This window comes from Arctopsyche grandis, chromosome 7 (assembly GCF_051622035.1).
Source record: "Arctopsyche grandis isolate Sample6627 chromosome 7, ASM5162203v2, whole genome shotgun sequence".
Taxonomy (NCBI): Eukaryota; Metazoa; Arthropoda; class Insecta; order Trichoptera; family Hydropsychidae; genus Arctopsyche; species Arctopsyche grandis.
This window is the reverse complement of record NC_135361.1, coordinates 13,608,932-13,624,125: the sequence shown is the minus strand read 5'-3', so window position 1 is coordinate 13,624,125 and position 15,194 is coordinate 13,608,932. Positions and strand designations below refer to the sequence as shown.

Sequence of the window (15,194 nt, the reverse complement as noted above, 5' to 3'; positions counted from 1 at the left end):
TAAAGATTGTATCAAAACAACTTTCAATTACATATTATACATATACATAATACATACATACGTTGAGTGAAGTAATTAAATTGGTTTTGATGAAAATTAAAATTATTTGAACAGCTTACCTCGATTTTTCCTCTGCCTTTCGGACACTCGTCTTCATCGTTGAATACAAGTCCGTAAAGTCTCAATAGTACCATATATCCCGGGGGAGCAATGAGCCTAATAGATAAGTTGGATGCTGGAGGAGGAGGTCTGGGATGGTTCACGTGCAACAAAATCCCACTAGTCGAATTGGTCAACTCCAATACTCGTTCTTCTTCAGCTAAACCGACTGATCAAACGATAAATTGAGTTAAATAAGCTGAAATTCGGAGCGGATTCGGAAATTCTGCGCATATAATACAACGTTACCAGTTTTATAGACGGCTGCAAATCCAGTTCCAATCGGATTAGTACCAGTTCTCAGTCGTAACGTTAAAGTTTCACGAGTTGACAAAAAAGCTCCATCCCCTAATTGTCCTGGAGTTTGAAAGGGTCTGATGGGTGGACCGTCTCCTAGATCTATCTCCAAAATTGCAGACTCTTGGTCAATGTCGTAATCGATGATTTCCAACCAGACTCGCTTGCCTGTAATATAACCGACATCGTATGTAGTTTGGCGTTATTTTATCTGCAGTAATATATTTAGTTTGTAACACGTTTGAAACTTCTCGCTTATTATACATATAGTTTTATTAACATCTTGTTACGCAAACACATTTTAGTTCGTTCGGAAACTGGATAAGTTAATATAAACTTCGTAATATAACATTGTTACAACCGATAACCTAGACACGGGGATAACAATCTGAAGAAAGAAAGAAAGTGACTTATTTCAACAAAGTTCGTGGTGTTAACGAAACATAATTTGAATCATATAAAGTAGCGATGTATTATATTGCAAAAATGACGCTTACAATGGAAAACTTTTTAGCATATACCATCGAATTATTTTACGAGTCATAAACATGAATTTATTTTGAGTATTTTCCTTTGCTTTGTATCGAGTTTTCCACTCCTCTAATGGAATGGAAATGATTTAAATGGCTGAGCGAAAAACACGCGTCACGAACATATATTGGGTGCCTACTACATTGGAAACCAAACAAATCTCAATGGAGTCTTTACAAGGAAAAAAGAAAAAGAAAATCGGATTCTCGTGAAGGGAGATGTTTGTCGTGGGGTTCTTAAAAAGACGCAAAAAGATCAAAGTCGTTGACTGACAACGACAAGTAGTAACGTTTCAATCGGTCGTAACTTTATAAAGCCAATATTTTACAAACAGAAAAATAAAGCTGAAAATACAAAACAGAAAAAAAACATGATATAAAAATAATAAAAAAACGGATCCTTTCAAATGCCACGAAGATAATTTTAAATATAAAATTGTATAAATTATTATCATTGTGATATATAACCTGGTGGTGCTAATATGGTGATGGCGCAATCGAGACGCTCCAGCAGAAAATTAGGATAGTTAGGGCTATTGAACGAGCCCTCTTTGGCAGTTAAAGTTTGACTGGGACATGCAGATATGTCGATAGCCCTCCAGCCTCCGCTAAATCCAGCACCTCCTACTGAATGGTCACTGTGGAATAATACTGTAGCTTCGTTGGATAATGATACAAAGTCGAAACGACGCATATCAATGTCGTGACTTCCACACCACCTGTCAGCATCTTGCTCTTCAACTCCAGCGCTTTGAACCTGAAAAAAATTTAATATGAATATAATTAATTATGCAAGATATAAATTTGCTGAAAAGCCACTTAATATTTGTTATTTTTTCAGTAAAGTAAGCGTGTATGTATGTTAGATAAAAATCAACAGCGAGGAAAAACCGCTCAGTATTAAAAAAAATTAATGGAAATTTATCTAGATTAAATATAAATCAAAGTCCCTTTTTATATGAACTCAGCAGCTGGAATTATATTTTAATAAGTTAAGTATTGCAGCTTAGACTATAAATTTCATTCATAAAATGCAGTTATTAGTGTTTAGAATTAGAAGCTCCAGTATTAATAACACACATTAGTACTTTAATCACGCGAAGGCGTATTTCACTGTGTATGTAATTATAATGAGAAAGTTTCAAACGTATAGGAAACAATTTTATTTATATTGAATCATGTGACCAATAAAACTGAGCTACAAAAAAAAAATTACCGGAGCCGGAGACAATCAATTATTAATTCTAATATGGCAATTTTTACTTTATCTATGTTTTTATTGGTTTACTCGCGTATGAGATATTATATATATGATGAGCGTTTAAAAAATGCGGAATTATTGCTGTGCCAAAAATGAGAATTGGAATCAGTCAGATGTTTTCTTTATTGATTGTGATTTTTTGCTTTAAAACACGTATAGTTAATTTCACTGAGCAATAAAAAATATCTTGAGTTCGAATTTTCGCATGGTCACAAAACTTAATCTATTGTTACATATGTATGTAGATAACCGGGGCAGAAAATAATAAATCTGTACTAAATTTGACCCATTAAATTCGATTAAATAAATTGAAAAAACATCTGAATATGGATTCCAATACTCACTTTTGGCACAATACTAGATTTTGATTTAAGACTGCAAAAGTCAAAAATTTGTAAAAATGGCGCATTTTTTTAAACGCAACGTAAGCAAACTAATAAAATCGTTGTCCGATCCAAATTCAATTTAGTAAAGTCAAATTTAGTAAAGATTGACAAGTCTCCGCTCCGGTAAATATAAAACGAGATGTTTTTGTTATATATGTATATGAAGGTACTGGGTGTATTGAGATGTTTTGTTGGGATGGGAGATGTTGAGATGGGAGATGTTTTGTCTTTTTGAAACTTATGTAAATACCTAAATATAACTTTACCTCTATATAGTCGTACAAGCAGTCCTTTTGATACTCCAGATCGATTTTCGAAAATTGTATAACCAGTCTCGTCCTCTCCGGTCCCACCAGTCTTATCCTGTAGTTGAGATTATTCGGGTATATTGCGGGGTAGTTGGGCGACATCAGACGCCCTTCTGTGTCGTTCACAGTCCTATTCAACTTCAAGTTCGGTTCAGACAGCTCGTTTTTCCTTTTACAAACGTATCCACCGACGTGTGCACACTTCTGAGACGCCCAGTACAATCCGCTCGGAAGCATTGGAGTAGGGGAGGTTTTCCACTGTATCCCAAGACAAGTCGGACTCTGCGGATCGGGCACTTCTAAAATGTCCATATCTCTGGGACTCTGTCCGGGCAACCATCCGGAAAATATCGTCTTGGTTCCGTCGACCCAATCGTACTTCCCCACGTCGGAAATCTTAGCACCGAGCCAGTATATGGCACTGTTGGAGTACTCGGCGCTGTTTCTGATGCTGGACGTGACGAATCGTTGCTCTTCCGGTGATAAGATCGAAGCGAGTTGGGCTTTGGCACCATTGCAGATCTGCTGAGCAGTGTTCCACGTCACTTCTGGGTAGCTCACTATAAGGTAGCACGAGTCGTTGAACAGCTTCTGGCGGTCGTCTGAGCACTCGGACACTGAAAAACATAAAATTTGAATAGTGTGCGGTGCAACTTTTGCATGTACCTGGTTGGGAAACAATATCCAACTTGTTCGGGTGCAAAACGGTGTGTGGTTAAACTTTTTCGACGTGTTCTCGCCTCCATTTCCCTGGAGATAAAAGTGACGGTGATTTGTGAGCCGGAGAGTGTATATATGTATATGCATGTATGTGGGAGAAGTTCAACACAAGATTAACTAGGACAAAAGGGGAAAACAAGCATCGGCCAACAAACGGCCAGCTCCCACCAGAACGTGTTTCCATAAAGAGGTTATATATCGAAGCCAATGTGTAATTTATCACTGGGTCAGATGCTATACCTTTAATTTAAAACATACTAATACTTCACTCAACCATTTTTAGTCTTACTTACTTATAAGTGTCATTTTATTTCCACATCTCCGCTAACTATGCAGATTATAGCATTGTGGTTGAAACATTCATAGCCCCATAGTCCTCAATTGTGTAAATATATGTATGTACAATTTGTCCCAAATAATCTAGTTTTTAGTGTCACTAGTTTAGTTTCGGTTTTTTGGCAATTTTCAGTTATGTAGCTATTCAATGGTCAAATTTCAGTTATGTAGCTATTCCTGTAACCCTTTAAAACTATGGTGTGGTTTGGTTCATATGGGGGTCATATGACCAAAGGTTTAAAACCGCCACTACACTCGCTATTGCAATTATAGAAGGTTTTAATATGCCCGAATTCGAAAGGACTATAAAGATAGTGATTACGGTCCGTTCGGTATCCTCACATTCTAACTATAGCGCAAGTTTCTCTTAGTTATCAATTATGCAAATTTGAATAATTTTTAACGGCCTCAAAGAGCCTAACTTTATTTGGGTCTCTAACCGTCTTGAGCTCTAAAACCTAACTCAATTTCCGGCGCGACGTACTATTTACGTTTTAACGAGAACTCCCTCGACTCAGTCCTTGTATAATTGAAATAATTAAAATCCACTTGAATTTTATATTACAATGTTCGCGTTGGAAACCTTCGGAGTTTCACCCAGTAAAACAGAATATTTCTATTCAAAAAAATATATTAAAAATTCTTCAAATCTTACACCGGTACATTCAAATAGCATTTGAAACAATTACAAGAAAAAATGCAAACAGTCCACTCGATTGTATTTAATCAATTGATTAAATCGTTCTTCAGGTAAAATTAATTGAAAGTTGATTGAAGCGATTTCGTATTATTTTTTTTATTTTTATATCCGTACAAACAGCAGAAATTAAATTATCCCCATCGATTGAAACGTGGCAAATATCCGGGGTAGAAGTCAAGGGTTGTGTATTTAATTAAATTCGCTGCCCACCGTTTACGACCGGCGATTATTTAATAACTCAAAACGTGCAAAGTAAAACCATGATTATTTCTCTTTTTTCGACAACGCGCAAAAAAAAAACAACACGCGGAGAATACCCGTGATTGTTAATAAATAACACGCTAGGGACATAATTTTTTTGTCCACTTGAAACACTGACTCCTCGAAAACCTTTTTTTTTACAATCCGGAGGCTCGTAAAAGGGCCGTAATAAAAAAAAGCTTTTGGCCGAAATAAACGCACTCGTCGACCCTTATATCTCATTCATGCGTGTCGCCGCGGCCTTTATAAATTTCAAAAATTTAACACGAGAATTTTCCAAAATATTATAGCATAATGCGAATACGATTTTTCGTTACGCCTATTTAAATATCTATTAGGGAAAAGGCACAATTGAACGTAAGGCGGCGGGAAATTTATACTTATGTACATGAAATTTCAATCCCGTAAAAGCCTTTATGGTTTCTAATTTCAATTTAATTACTAATGCAATTCTGTCAATGAATAAATAACTGGAATATTAATTGATAATAGCATATGTACATGTACATATGTATAAACATCTACAATATAATACATAGACTGTAGCTATACATATGTACATATATGTATGTATACTATTATCCAGCAGTATGGCTCGGTGGTTGCGTTTATGCTTAGCAGCGAGAGGTTACCGGGTTCGATACCGTGCTAATCTTTAATGCTGCTGGTCAGACTTGGATATTTGAGACTCCAAGTCGATTGTTTACTATTAGAGTTTGTTAGTTTATCTGATTTAATTGTTGAAACGGTTCCTCTATCAAATTGAAACCATCCTACCCGCTATGTCAGAAATATCTGAATTTGATTTGTGTACAATATGTAAAAATTTATGTACAAGTCTAAATCCATAGATGTCTCTATGGATTAATTAATTGTTAAATTCGTGTTATTCATTCTTAAGAAATACAGTGATTTATGTAGTAAAAAATGCTGTAATGTTTGTAATTAATTGTCTAGGAAGGCGTATTGGGGTTTACCTGCTAGGCCTTCCTGGTATTGATTTATTTACACATTTGCCATAGCTACAGAATAGCTCCAAGTCGTCACTATGGCTAGTATATATCTATGTAAAAATAAAATATATTAATAAGTCACATGTAGATTTCATCCCACGAAGATGAAATCTACATACACGTGAAGATGAAGATACAGGTGGTATTAATTATTTAAAAAAATCTAAAGAAAAGTTTCAGTTCCATGAATACAAATATTTTCAATTTACTCGAATAAAATACATACATACATACATACAGCTGAATATTGCATATTGTATGCGACTGTTGTTTTTAATAGTTTTGACTGTGTTGATTAATCCACGATTCGGTTAAATGGTTTGTTTTAGCATTGTAGTAAAATAAATATTTATTATTCAAATTTATTTATGAATGTGTTTATTAAATGATTGCACAGTGCTGTAACATTACATTCAAATTTGTTGTTCAATTAGTAATGTACAAATAAATTGTGTTCCACACGTTGACATCACAGAAGAATATTATATATTATGTTTTCCTTTTTGATTTGGATTTTGAAATTGAATACATTAAAACGAAAAAGATATTTAATCTCGCATAAAAAATAATAATCGAAATATCAATGGGCATTTTCCATTTTCCGGAAGCGCTCGTTAGTATAATGCTCCCTGCGGAGGTTTCCTTCAAAATAATGAAGCCCTTGTGGCTAAGGGACTTGTGTTTTAATTGCCGTATCTTTTTGGCTAAATGGATCTTTATATAGCTTATTTAATTTTATACTGAAAAAATATGTATAAGGAAAAATGAGCCAAGAGAAAACTTCTTTCGACAAAGGTGATTTATAACGGATGACAGTAATTCCCATCGTGGCTTTATAATATTAATATAATAATACGAGGAAACCTCATTTTCAATGATTGTAATGTAGAAAAAATTGGAATTAAATTACAAGACAATCAACTAAATTAGCTAAAGCTTTTCAGGCCGAGTTTTGCATCAGTAATAAGGTATTTAAATGTGATTTAAGAATTTTGATGTTGTAACGTGGGAACATGAGAGAAAGAGAGAGAGAGAGAGAGAGAGAGTATCCACTGTCTAAGTGCATTCGTGGGTGAACCATAGAAACAATTGATACCCCAGATTAGGCTAACGGAACTCAGTAAGTGCCCGAACAAAGGATACACTGGAGTTCCCATAAACCTGGTATTAATCGTGCCTAGACAATAGACACATGAATGGATCGGGGAAGGTATGCTGTGCAACTTGTATTTTATAAGGAGGTACACACGGTAGATCATATTATTCTGGAGTGAGCGGTGGTTACGTGTGGGCCTCCTGAATCGTTGAATAAATGCTTTGAAGCGACTTTGGCTTTTCATTCGGATCATAAACCCACCCCTACGCAACAATACTAATTGTAAAAAAATACGGAATTTGAAACCAAACTTTCAATCATTTGATTGCAGCAATATAGATTAAATAAATATCTCGACAAAACGATTTAGCGATTTTTTGTTATTTCCATTGTTTTATTTTCAAAATAATACCCGGAAAATTTGAAAAAAAAAGTGAACTGATGGATTTGAATTTAAAACCTATTCAATCACCATGGTTCTTTGTTCTATACGAATTGCTATAGCTTTGACAGAACGCAGTTGCATTAAAACAACTGTGGGTAGGAGGTGGGTGAATGCATATTGTATTGCAGCCATTTGAATAGATAGAGATCTAGCGACATCACAAACGGAAAATTGTTTTGACCGAGCGAGTAATTGCCGACGGCGTCACTATGTTGACGCTAATTTAAAAAAAATACGCAATGTTGTCAAAACGTTATCTGAGATGTGCATGTTTTATTATATGTATGTATATGTATGTAAATAGATATGTGAAATGACAGATAGTACCTCGTATGCGCAAAGGTAAACGAGCGAGCGTTAAATTCATCCGCATTCACTTTGTCGTTAATATTCGGAAAAGCAGATGCTAAACTTTTATTCGAAACGCAAAAATATGAAACTTAAATTGTGTCACTTTGACGTTCGTGAATCGATAAAAGGGTTGTTAAATTTGAACGTGATGAAATTGAGCTTGGACATTAAAATATGTACATCGTCAAATTTATGACCAATGGTTATGAATTATATGTTGACGATAAAATATTACATATTTATATACGGCATTAAAATAATTTGATGACGAAAAATAAAATGCTACATGATTATTGTAACATATAATATAAAAATGTCATAATTGTATATAGTGTTCATTAGAAACTGAACTACAACAATTATTAATTAAGTACTAAAAAGTTCCACAGTCTTTTAAAATATGTACCGTTTTAAGACCACTTTCTTTTCAAGTCACACCTGTGAACCTTTCCAAACATTACGGCTCAATAATTCTTTTCGAAGAATTGTATCCACCCCCTCTCGTAATGAGTTTTTACTATACGTACATATGTCCATCAGAATATTACATCAAATTACGTAAAATTTAAATAGCTTGCCTCAACCCTAAATAGATGTGATTATTTATTTTCTTCAGAAGACATATTATAATGAAATAAAAATATTTTGAGGCTTCTTTGGTTTGTACTCATTTAAATACTAAAAAAATAAAGTAAAAACGAATTTTCTGATATTTCTGAAATTCTCAACTATAAATTAAGGTTGCCAACTGGTATGTAAAAAGGGGACATTTCTCAAAAATATTTAATTTTACTAAAAAATCACAACAAAGCTTCGTCATTAGTAAAGGGCGGATAGGAAGCGTGCTTTTTCCAGGAATCAGGGCGTTTTGGGTCTATTTACAAAGTTAGAGTGCAAAAAAAAGGTTCTTTATAAAATTTTACAAAGCACAGCGAACAATTAACAATGAACGGCACGCTTCTGGTCCGATCTCTAGTCATTAGAACTAGTTCAAAATTTAACATAAGATAGTTTAGAACAGCGGTCGTCAATCTTTCCGGCTTCATGTTAAATTCATCATTTTAAATCTCGCGGACCACTGAAATATGATTTTTTGAAAAAGATAGATATGTACATACAAATACATAGGTAAAATAATGATCAGAAAACTTCCATTTTATTTCCATGAAAAGTATTCAGTGGCGTACCTATCATCAACAGTTGTTGCAAAGCTTGAAAATTGGGCCCCTACTTAAATTTTTATAAATATAATAATAAATTTAGTCCAAACAAAATCATTTGTAGGTAATTTTTATAAATTTTAGATAAAATATGTTAAATAATCATTAGCGGCTCGTTACTCGAAATCTTAAGAGTATTGCAACCTTCAAATTATACGAAAAATTTGAAAATATTTCAAAATTATAAAATTTAGCCAGTTTAATTTCAAACAAACTCAAATTTAAAAAAAAATATGATCGGAAAACAATAATGAACATAGCGCCGCAAACGAATTTTTTTTTACCAATTCTTGAAATCTCATTGCATATTTGCTGGTGCGTTCACTTTCACTACACAACTAGACAATGTTATTTACTAAATATAATTTTGTTTTACAAAATAGTGTATTATAAATTAGATTATAAACGTGGATTATAAAACACGCATAAATTAAAAGTAATCAATAAGGAGAAATATTAGTTAAATCAGATTTTAGTTTTTCAAATTTTAATAGATATTTAAATAACGCACTCGTTGATTTTAATAATAATCCTAGGACTACGCAATTACCACTACCAAATCGAACATAATTGTAAATGTTTATTTTATCATAAAACTTCGTAAATTATTATTTATTCATTACAAAATATATAAAAGTCAGTTAAATAAAAAAAATAAAAAAACATTTTGAGAATATTTGACAAAATACTTCTATAAAGAAATCAAAATTGCTACCTGTTAGATATATATTAGGCTAGATTAAAAAAACACAGTCCACAGGCGAAGCTCGATTGGGGAAATATTTCAATAAAGGTTTTTTCATAACAAAGAGCTTTCATGATTTTTCAGTTTCATTCGCTACAGTTTTAATATAATTGAATTGCATTTATATGAAAAGATCCAGCTATTGCCATGCTTCGAGCTACGAACATACAATACATTGAAAGTTTTCAGATACAATTCAATTATTTTAATAATTTTTATTGATTTTCGGCATAAGCGGAAGCTTTACCGGTGATAAAACCTTTTGCCCGTATTTTTTTTTTGCGAAAGTGAAATAAAAATTCACGTGAGCGGGTCGCGTCGCAGTGTCAATACGGGTTGAGTTGACTATCGCGCGGTCACATTTCACCCCGTGAATATTTAACCCGGCCATGTCCTGAATAATCCAAGGGGGGGGGGGGGAGGGTCCTGCGAGACGGGACACCCCCCTTACATCCTCTTCTGCAAATCCTGGTGTTGAATTATTCAGCGAGTTCGGTGGACCTGTACTGCGGGAATAAGAAGATGTACGTATTTAATGTCACACGCGCGATACTCGATTTTGCACGTTTTATTTGGAAGCGTTTCGCACCTCTTTGCTAGGAGTTTTTATCCGTGAAAAATTCACCCCTGGGACACTTCGCGAAATGTTTTGTATTTAATTTTACGTGTAGGTATGTGAACCCTCATGTGAAATATTTATTTGTGAAAATCGCATGCGGGAAGCCGAACCCTTCCCTTTGATCCCGTCAACAGCATGGATTTCCTACAATGTGAATTATTCTCGATTCAATATTAGACCTACTCAAACATGTTCTCAGTATACATGTTATATAAAATGTCTAGACGAAGTTTTATATATTTTTGGGTATCGTACAAATCAGATTTTGTATGCCAAAAATGAACTAATGAAAAACATATGTACATACATGTTAAATTTAAATGTACAATTTCACTCGTTATTTAGATGTACAAGTAATATGATAATAAAAGAGGTATGTAAAAAAAAACAAAATTAAATTGTTTAAGATGATTTTAGAATGAGTTCATTGTAGTGGCATTGAGGAAGGCCTGGTCGTAGGATTATCATATTGCTAATCATATGTGTATGTATGTATTATATTATATCCGGGTCCTCGAAACGATCCGATCTCACCGCAATCAGGTATATACAATCTATGAATATACATACATTCATATGTATCATTATACGTATATGAATATACATTACATGTATATGTATGTACATTATATGTATATTATATGTACATGTATAGGTGAAGGTTTGAAAAAAACATGAGTAGTACATATATTTACATATACTTCGGATGGGTTGTGCCACTTTCATTCGATCATATGGTAAATTTACCATATAATGTATAATTGACTTGTACGATCATGTTTGATATGATATAAGCTATTGCAATAGCCGTAGACAGACGTAATAATAAAGGTCACGTGAAAAATCTCGAATAAATATATGTATTTTTCATATTTAAATTTTCATAAAAAGTTTCAGAATTCAAACGTTATAAGAATTTAACATACGTTATTTGAATAGCAAATACATATATACATACATACATACATTTAACAAGTCACACAAATTTGAATCAGTCTAGTAACAGGGAATATATATGTACATATGTATGTATGTATAATATTACATATATTAAATGAAAAATCGCATTGTGTGAATAATAGAGATGTTTCCATTTATGAAGGCCCACCCCCACTCCTTGGTAAAGTTGCGTGAAAGCTACAGTCAGTATACAAACTTATGGCGCACATCTTTTTCGTGGAGTGGGGGTGAGACATCACTAAACTTCGGCGCGACCCTGTGCACCATTGTTCATTTCTATGGTGAATTTTTTTTTTTGCTCTCTAGCTTTGTAAATAGCCCCAAAACTCCCATTTTTTGTCCAAAAAGCACGGTCCCGCGTCTATCTCTGGTCATCACCGAAGATCGGCATTCGATGAATGCTTTTTGCACAAAAAATGGCTCACTATTGTCAACACTTATTTGCTCTCTTGCCAATTAAGTGTTCTATTGTTATTTGAAAAGCATCCATTGACCGCCTACGAATTGTCATCACCGGACTTAGGCGTTGGCTTGGTGATCGAAAAATAACAATAGACCTCTCCATTACCCGACAAAGCAAGAGAGCAAATAACATGGTTGACAATAGTGAAATATTTTTTGTGCATCCTCCGAACGCCGCCCTTTAGCCATCACTAGTGGCCGGACCCACAGTGCGCCGTTTATTGTTCAATTGTTGTAAATGCTTTGTTAAAGGTTCGCTCAACCTTTTTTTTTTTTGCTTTGTAAATAGAGCCAAACCGCCCCGATTCCTGGAAAAAGCACGGTCTCTATCCGCAGTCTAGTCATCACTAGTCTTTGGCGATGGCGTTTTCATTTCCCAAGAAAGAGGGTTGACTATTGTCAATTACTATTGTCCTACAAAGTTAGAGAGCAAAAAAAAGGTTGACAATAAATGACAATAGTTAACCCATTTTTTTGTCCAAATAGAAACTGTCCGCGTCCCTTAGTCATCACTAGAGATAGGGGCGGGAGCGTGCTTTTTGGGCAAAAAATAAAATAAATATTTTCCAGATAAGAGAGCAAATTACAAGTTTACTTTCAAAATCGGGAAAAATATTTTTGCATTTATTATTTCAATTCAAAATTCGAGATTTTTTCGGAAAATTAGGTGAAATTACCATAAACTACGCGCAGAGGCGAAGACGGCCTTGCGGCCCCCTTAAACCTTAACATTCTCAAATTTACTTGTTTTTATGTAGTAGTTTTTGGCTATAGGTAGATACTATAATACCGGAACAACTGACTCGGTAACATTATTGTTGCGTAGGGGTGGGTGGAGGATCCAAGTAAAAAGGCCAACAGTCGTTTCACAGCATTTATTGATGATTCAGGAGATACACGTATTGCCAGTGCTCCGTCCAGAAATGAATTATATCGCCTACGTACCGCCTTATAAAGGGTAGATCTCTCAGGACGCCTAATCTGTTTACCTGTTGTATAGTCACGTATTCGGATATGTATTTCCAAGACATTGGGTCTTCCCGTACCGATTCTGAGAACTAACTAATAACGGTCATTGTTTAGCCTAAATGCACTTAGAGTCCAGATATAATCTTTGGAAATAAGTGCATGCATTTAGTTAACCGATAACAGATATCCGTTGGTCTAAGTACAATTCGCTCAATCCACGGCGTACGTAACACTATGAATGGCAGCCCTAGCATAGATCCACCATTATATAAAAAATCGGCAAAAGTTAGAAAACACCATTTACATGAAACACTAACGCCAATAATTTTGAATATGTATTTCCTGCAATACCAATAAAAATGTATATATGTAGGTACATACCACTTTCCATCGTTAGGGTCGCTTTGAAGCCGGTATAATGATGACTGTAGTCGGAGACGAAGCGAAGCTTCAAACTTGGACCTTTGGAGACATGACGCAAGAGCTTCAATCGGGCACTCCAATCTCCACACAGCCTCCTGGTGATGCCTGTGCCCCCAGATTGATGTCCATTTCCAGCTTGCACCACTGAAGGCGTCGAAGGCTCGGAAATCTCCAAGTAATCGTAGCTGCAACTGAGAAAATAATGTTTGATTATTATCGGCTTTTCAAAAGGAATTTTCTTTTATATGTATGTATGTACATATATTCTTTCGATGACAGAATGTTCAGATTTTCATCTCGAAATGGCTTGACTGGATTTTTTCAGGTCTTGGTCATTTTAGTCGCACATTTTGCGAAAAAGTTCGCAACTGCGATTTAGGGAGGTGGAAAATTAAAGACCGGCATTTGTCATCCGAGGCAAAGGTTAACGCCGCGTAAACGCGAAGATAATAAAAAAACGAGCTTTTATTAAGTATCTTCGCGTTAGACTTCTCCACAAATAAGGGAGGAAAAATTTAATTAACCCTATCGTCGTTGTTGACGCAATTCCAAAGTTCCGATTGCGTCACGATATTTGTTTCCATCGTTAATGCGTCACTTTATTTTACTAACTTGTATATCATTATATATGTATATGATGAACAATCTGGTTTCAGGGAAAAGCTCTCAACGGAGACTGTCATTCAATTGGTAATATCAAGCATTGGATGCATTCTCTACATAGATCATATAATTTTATATGTGCAGTATTGATACTTCAAAAAAGCGTTCGAGACAATAGATGGAGACATTTGATAAAAAAAGTTTTAGTGTTTTAGGACTAGAAGGTAATGTGTTAAAATGGTTTAAGTGTTATATACAGGAAAGACAACAAAGAGTGAAATTGAGTGATATATTTTCAAAGGACCTTACGATGAAATATGACGTGTCACAAGGATCCAAATTGGGACCGTTATAATTCATATTTTATATAAATGATATAATGAAAACAGTTGAAAAATGTAAAATACAAATGTTTGCCGACGAAACTTTATTTTACATAGTTGGCACTAACATAAATACAATAATAGATACAGTAAATTCTGAACTGAGTAGGTTAACAAAGTGGTTATGTGATAATAAATTGAAATTAAACATTGATAAAGCTAAAGCAATGATAATTAGTTACCGAAATATTGATAAGGTTGATCTAAGGATAAATCTATATTATAAAATAATAGAAATAGTTCATAAATATTTAAGTAAAATTTTTGGTGAAAAGTTAGATAGTCAAATGTTGAATTTTTAATAAAAAGTAGCTAAAAAAGTAGGAGTACTTTGTAGATTAAGAGAAATTCTGTCTAAAAATACAAAATCATAATATATAATGCAATTGTGAAACCTCACTTTATGTATTGTGGATCTGTGCTGAATTTAGTGAATATGTCAATTAAAGATTTCATAATCGAGCCATGAGAAGTATTTTAGATATATGTATCATAAATAGATATACTAGTACTTAAGATCAATTTTGAATGAATTGAATTGGATGAATGTTAGTGATGCACTGAAAGTATGTACATATGTTGGTTGTATATTTTAATATTTTGTAAGAGGATTAGATTTACATAAGTATGTATGGTATAAGGGGTGGTAATAAGTTTGTAGTACAAAATTTAAAATTAAGTAGAAATAAGAAAAATATATTATATAAAGGTGTTGTTGATAAGCTTACAATAAGCTACCAATAAAAATAAATTATATTGACAGATTCCTGGTAGCTTTAAAGCAATACCTCTAAATAAATAAATAGTTAAGTGTACATAGATAGTTTATAGTTTATTTTTATTGTTGTATTAGTATATTTATTTATTTTTTGATTATATTATTATATTATCGTTGTTATAAACTAGCTATGGAGATATTTTTTAAAATAAATATAATACAATGGATG

The 15,194-nt window shown here is 33.8% G+C and overlaps 2 protein-coding genes across 2 annotated transcripts in view; one reads left to right on the top strand and one right to left on the bottom strand.

Moving 5' to 3' along the window:
• Positions 1-15,194, top strand: part of LOC143914278 (organic cation transporter-like protein) — a 474,519-nt gene that overhangs the window by 154,218 nt on the left and 305,107 nt on the right. The gene's annotated exons all lie outside the window — the stretch shown is intronic.
• LOC143914705 (uncharacterized) overlaps positions 1-15,194 on the bottom strand; it is a 95,384-nt gene that overhangs the window by 13,599 nt on the left and 66,591 nt on the right. Inside the window, exons 11-15 of the mRNA XM_077435005.1 lie at positions 13,220-13,452; positions 2,895-3,558; positions 1,455-1,735; positions 409-624; positions 120-328 (exon numbers count right to left, since the gene is read on the bottom strand). Coding sequence (XP_077291131.1) covers positions 120-328; positions 409-624; positions 1,455-1,735; positions 2,895-3,558; positions 13,220-13,452 — 1,603 coding nt within the window. The remainder of the gene's footprint in view (positions 1-119; positions 329-408; positions 625-1,454; positions 1,736-2,894; positions 3,559-13,219; positions 13,453-15,194) is intronic.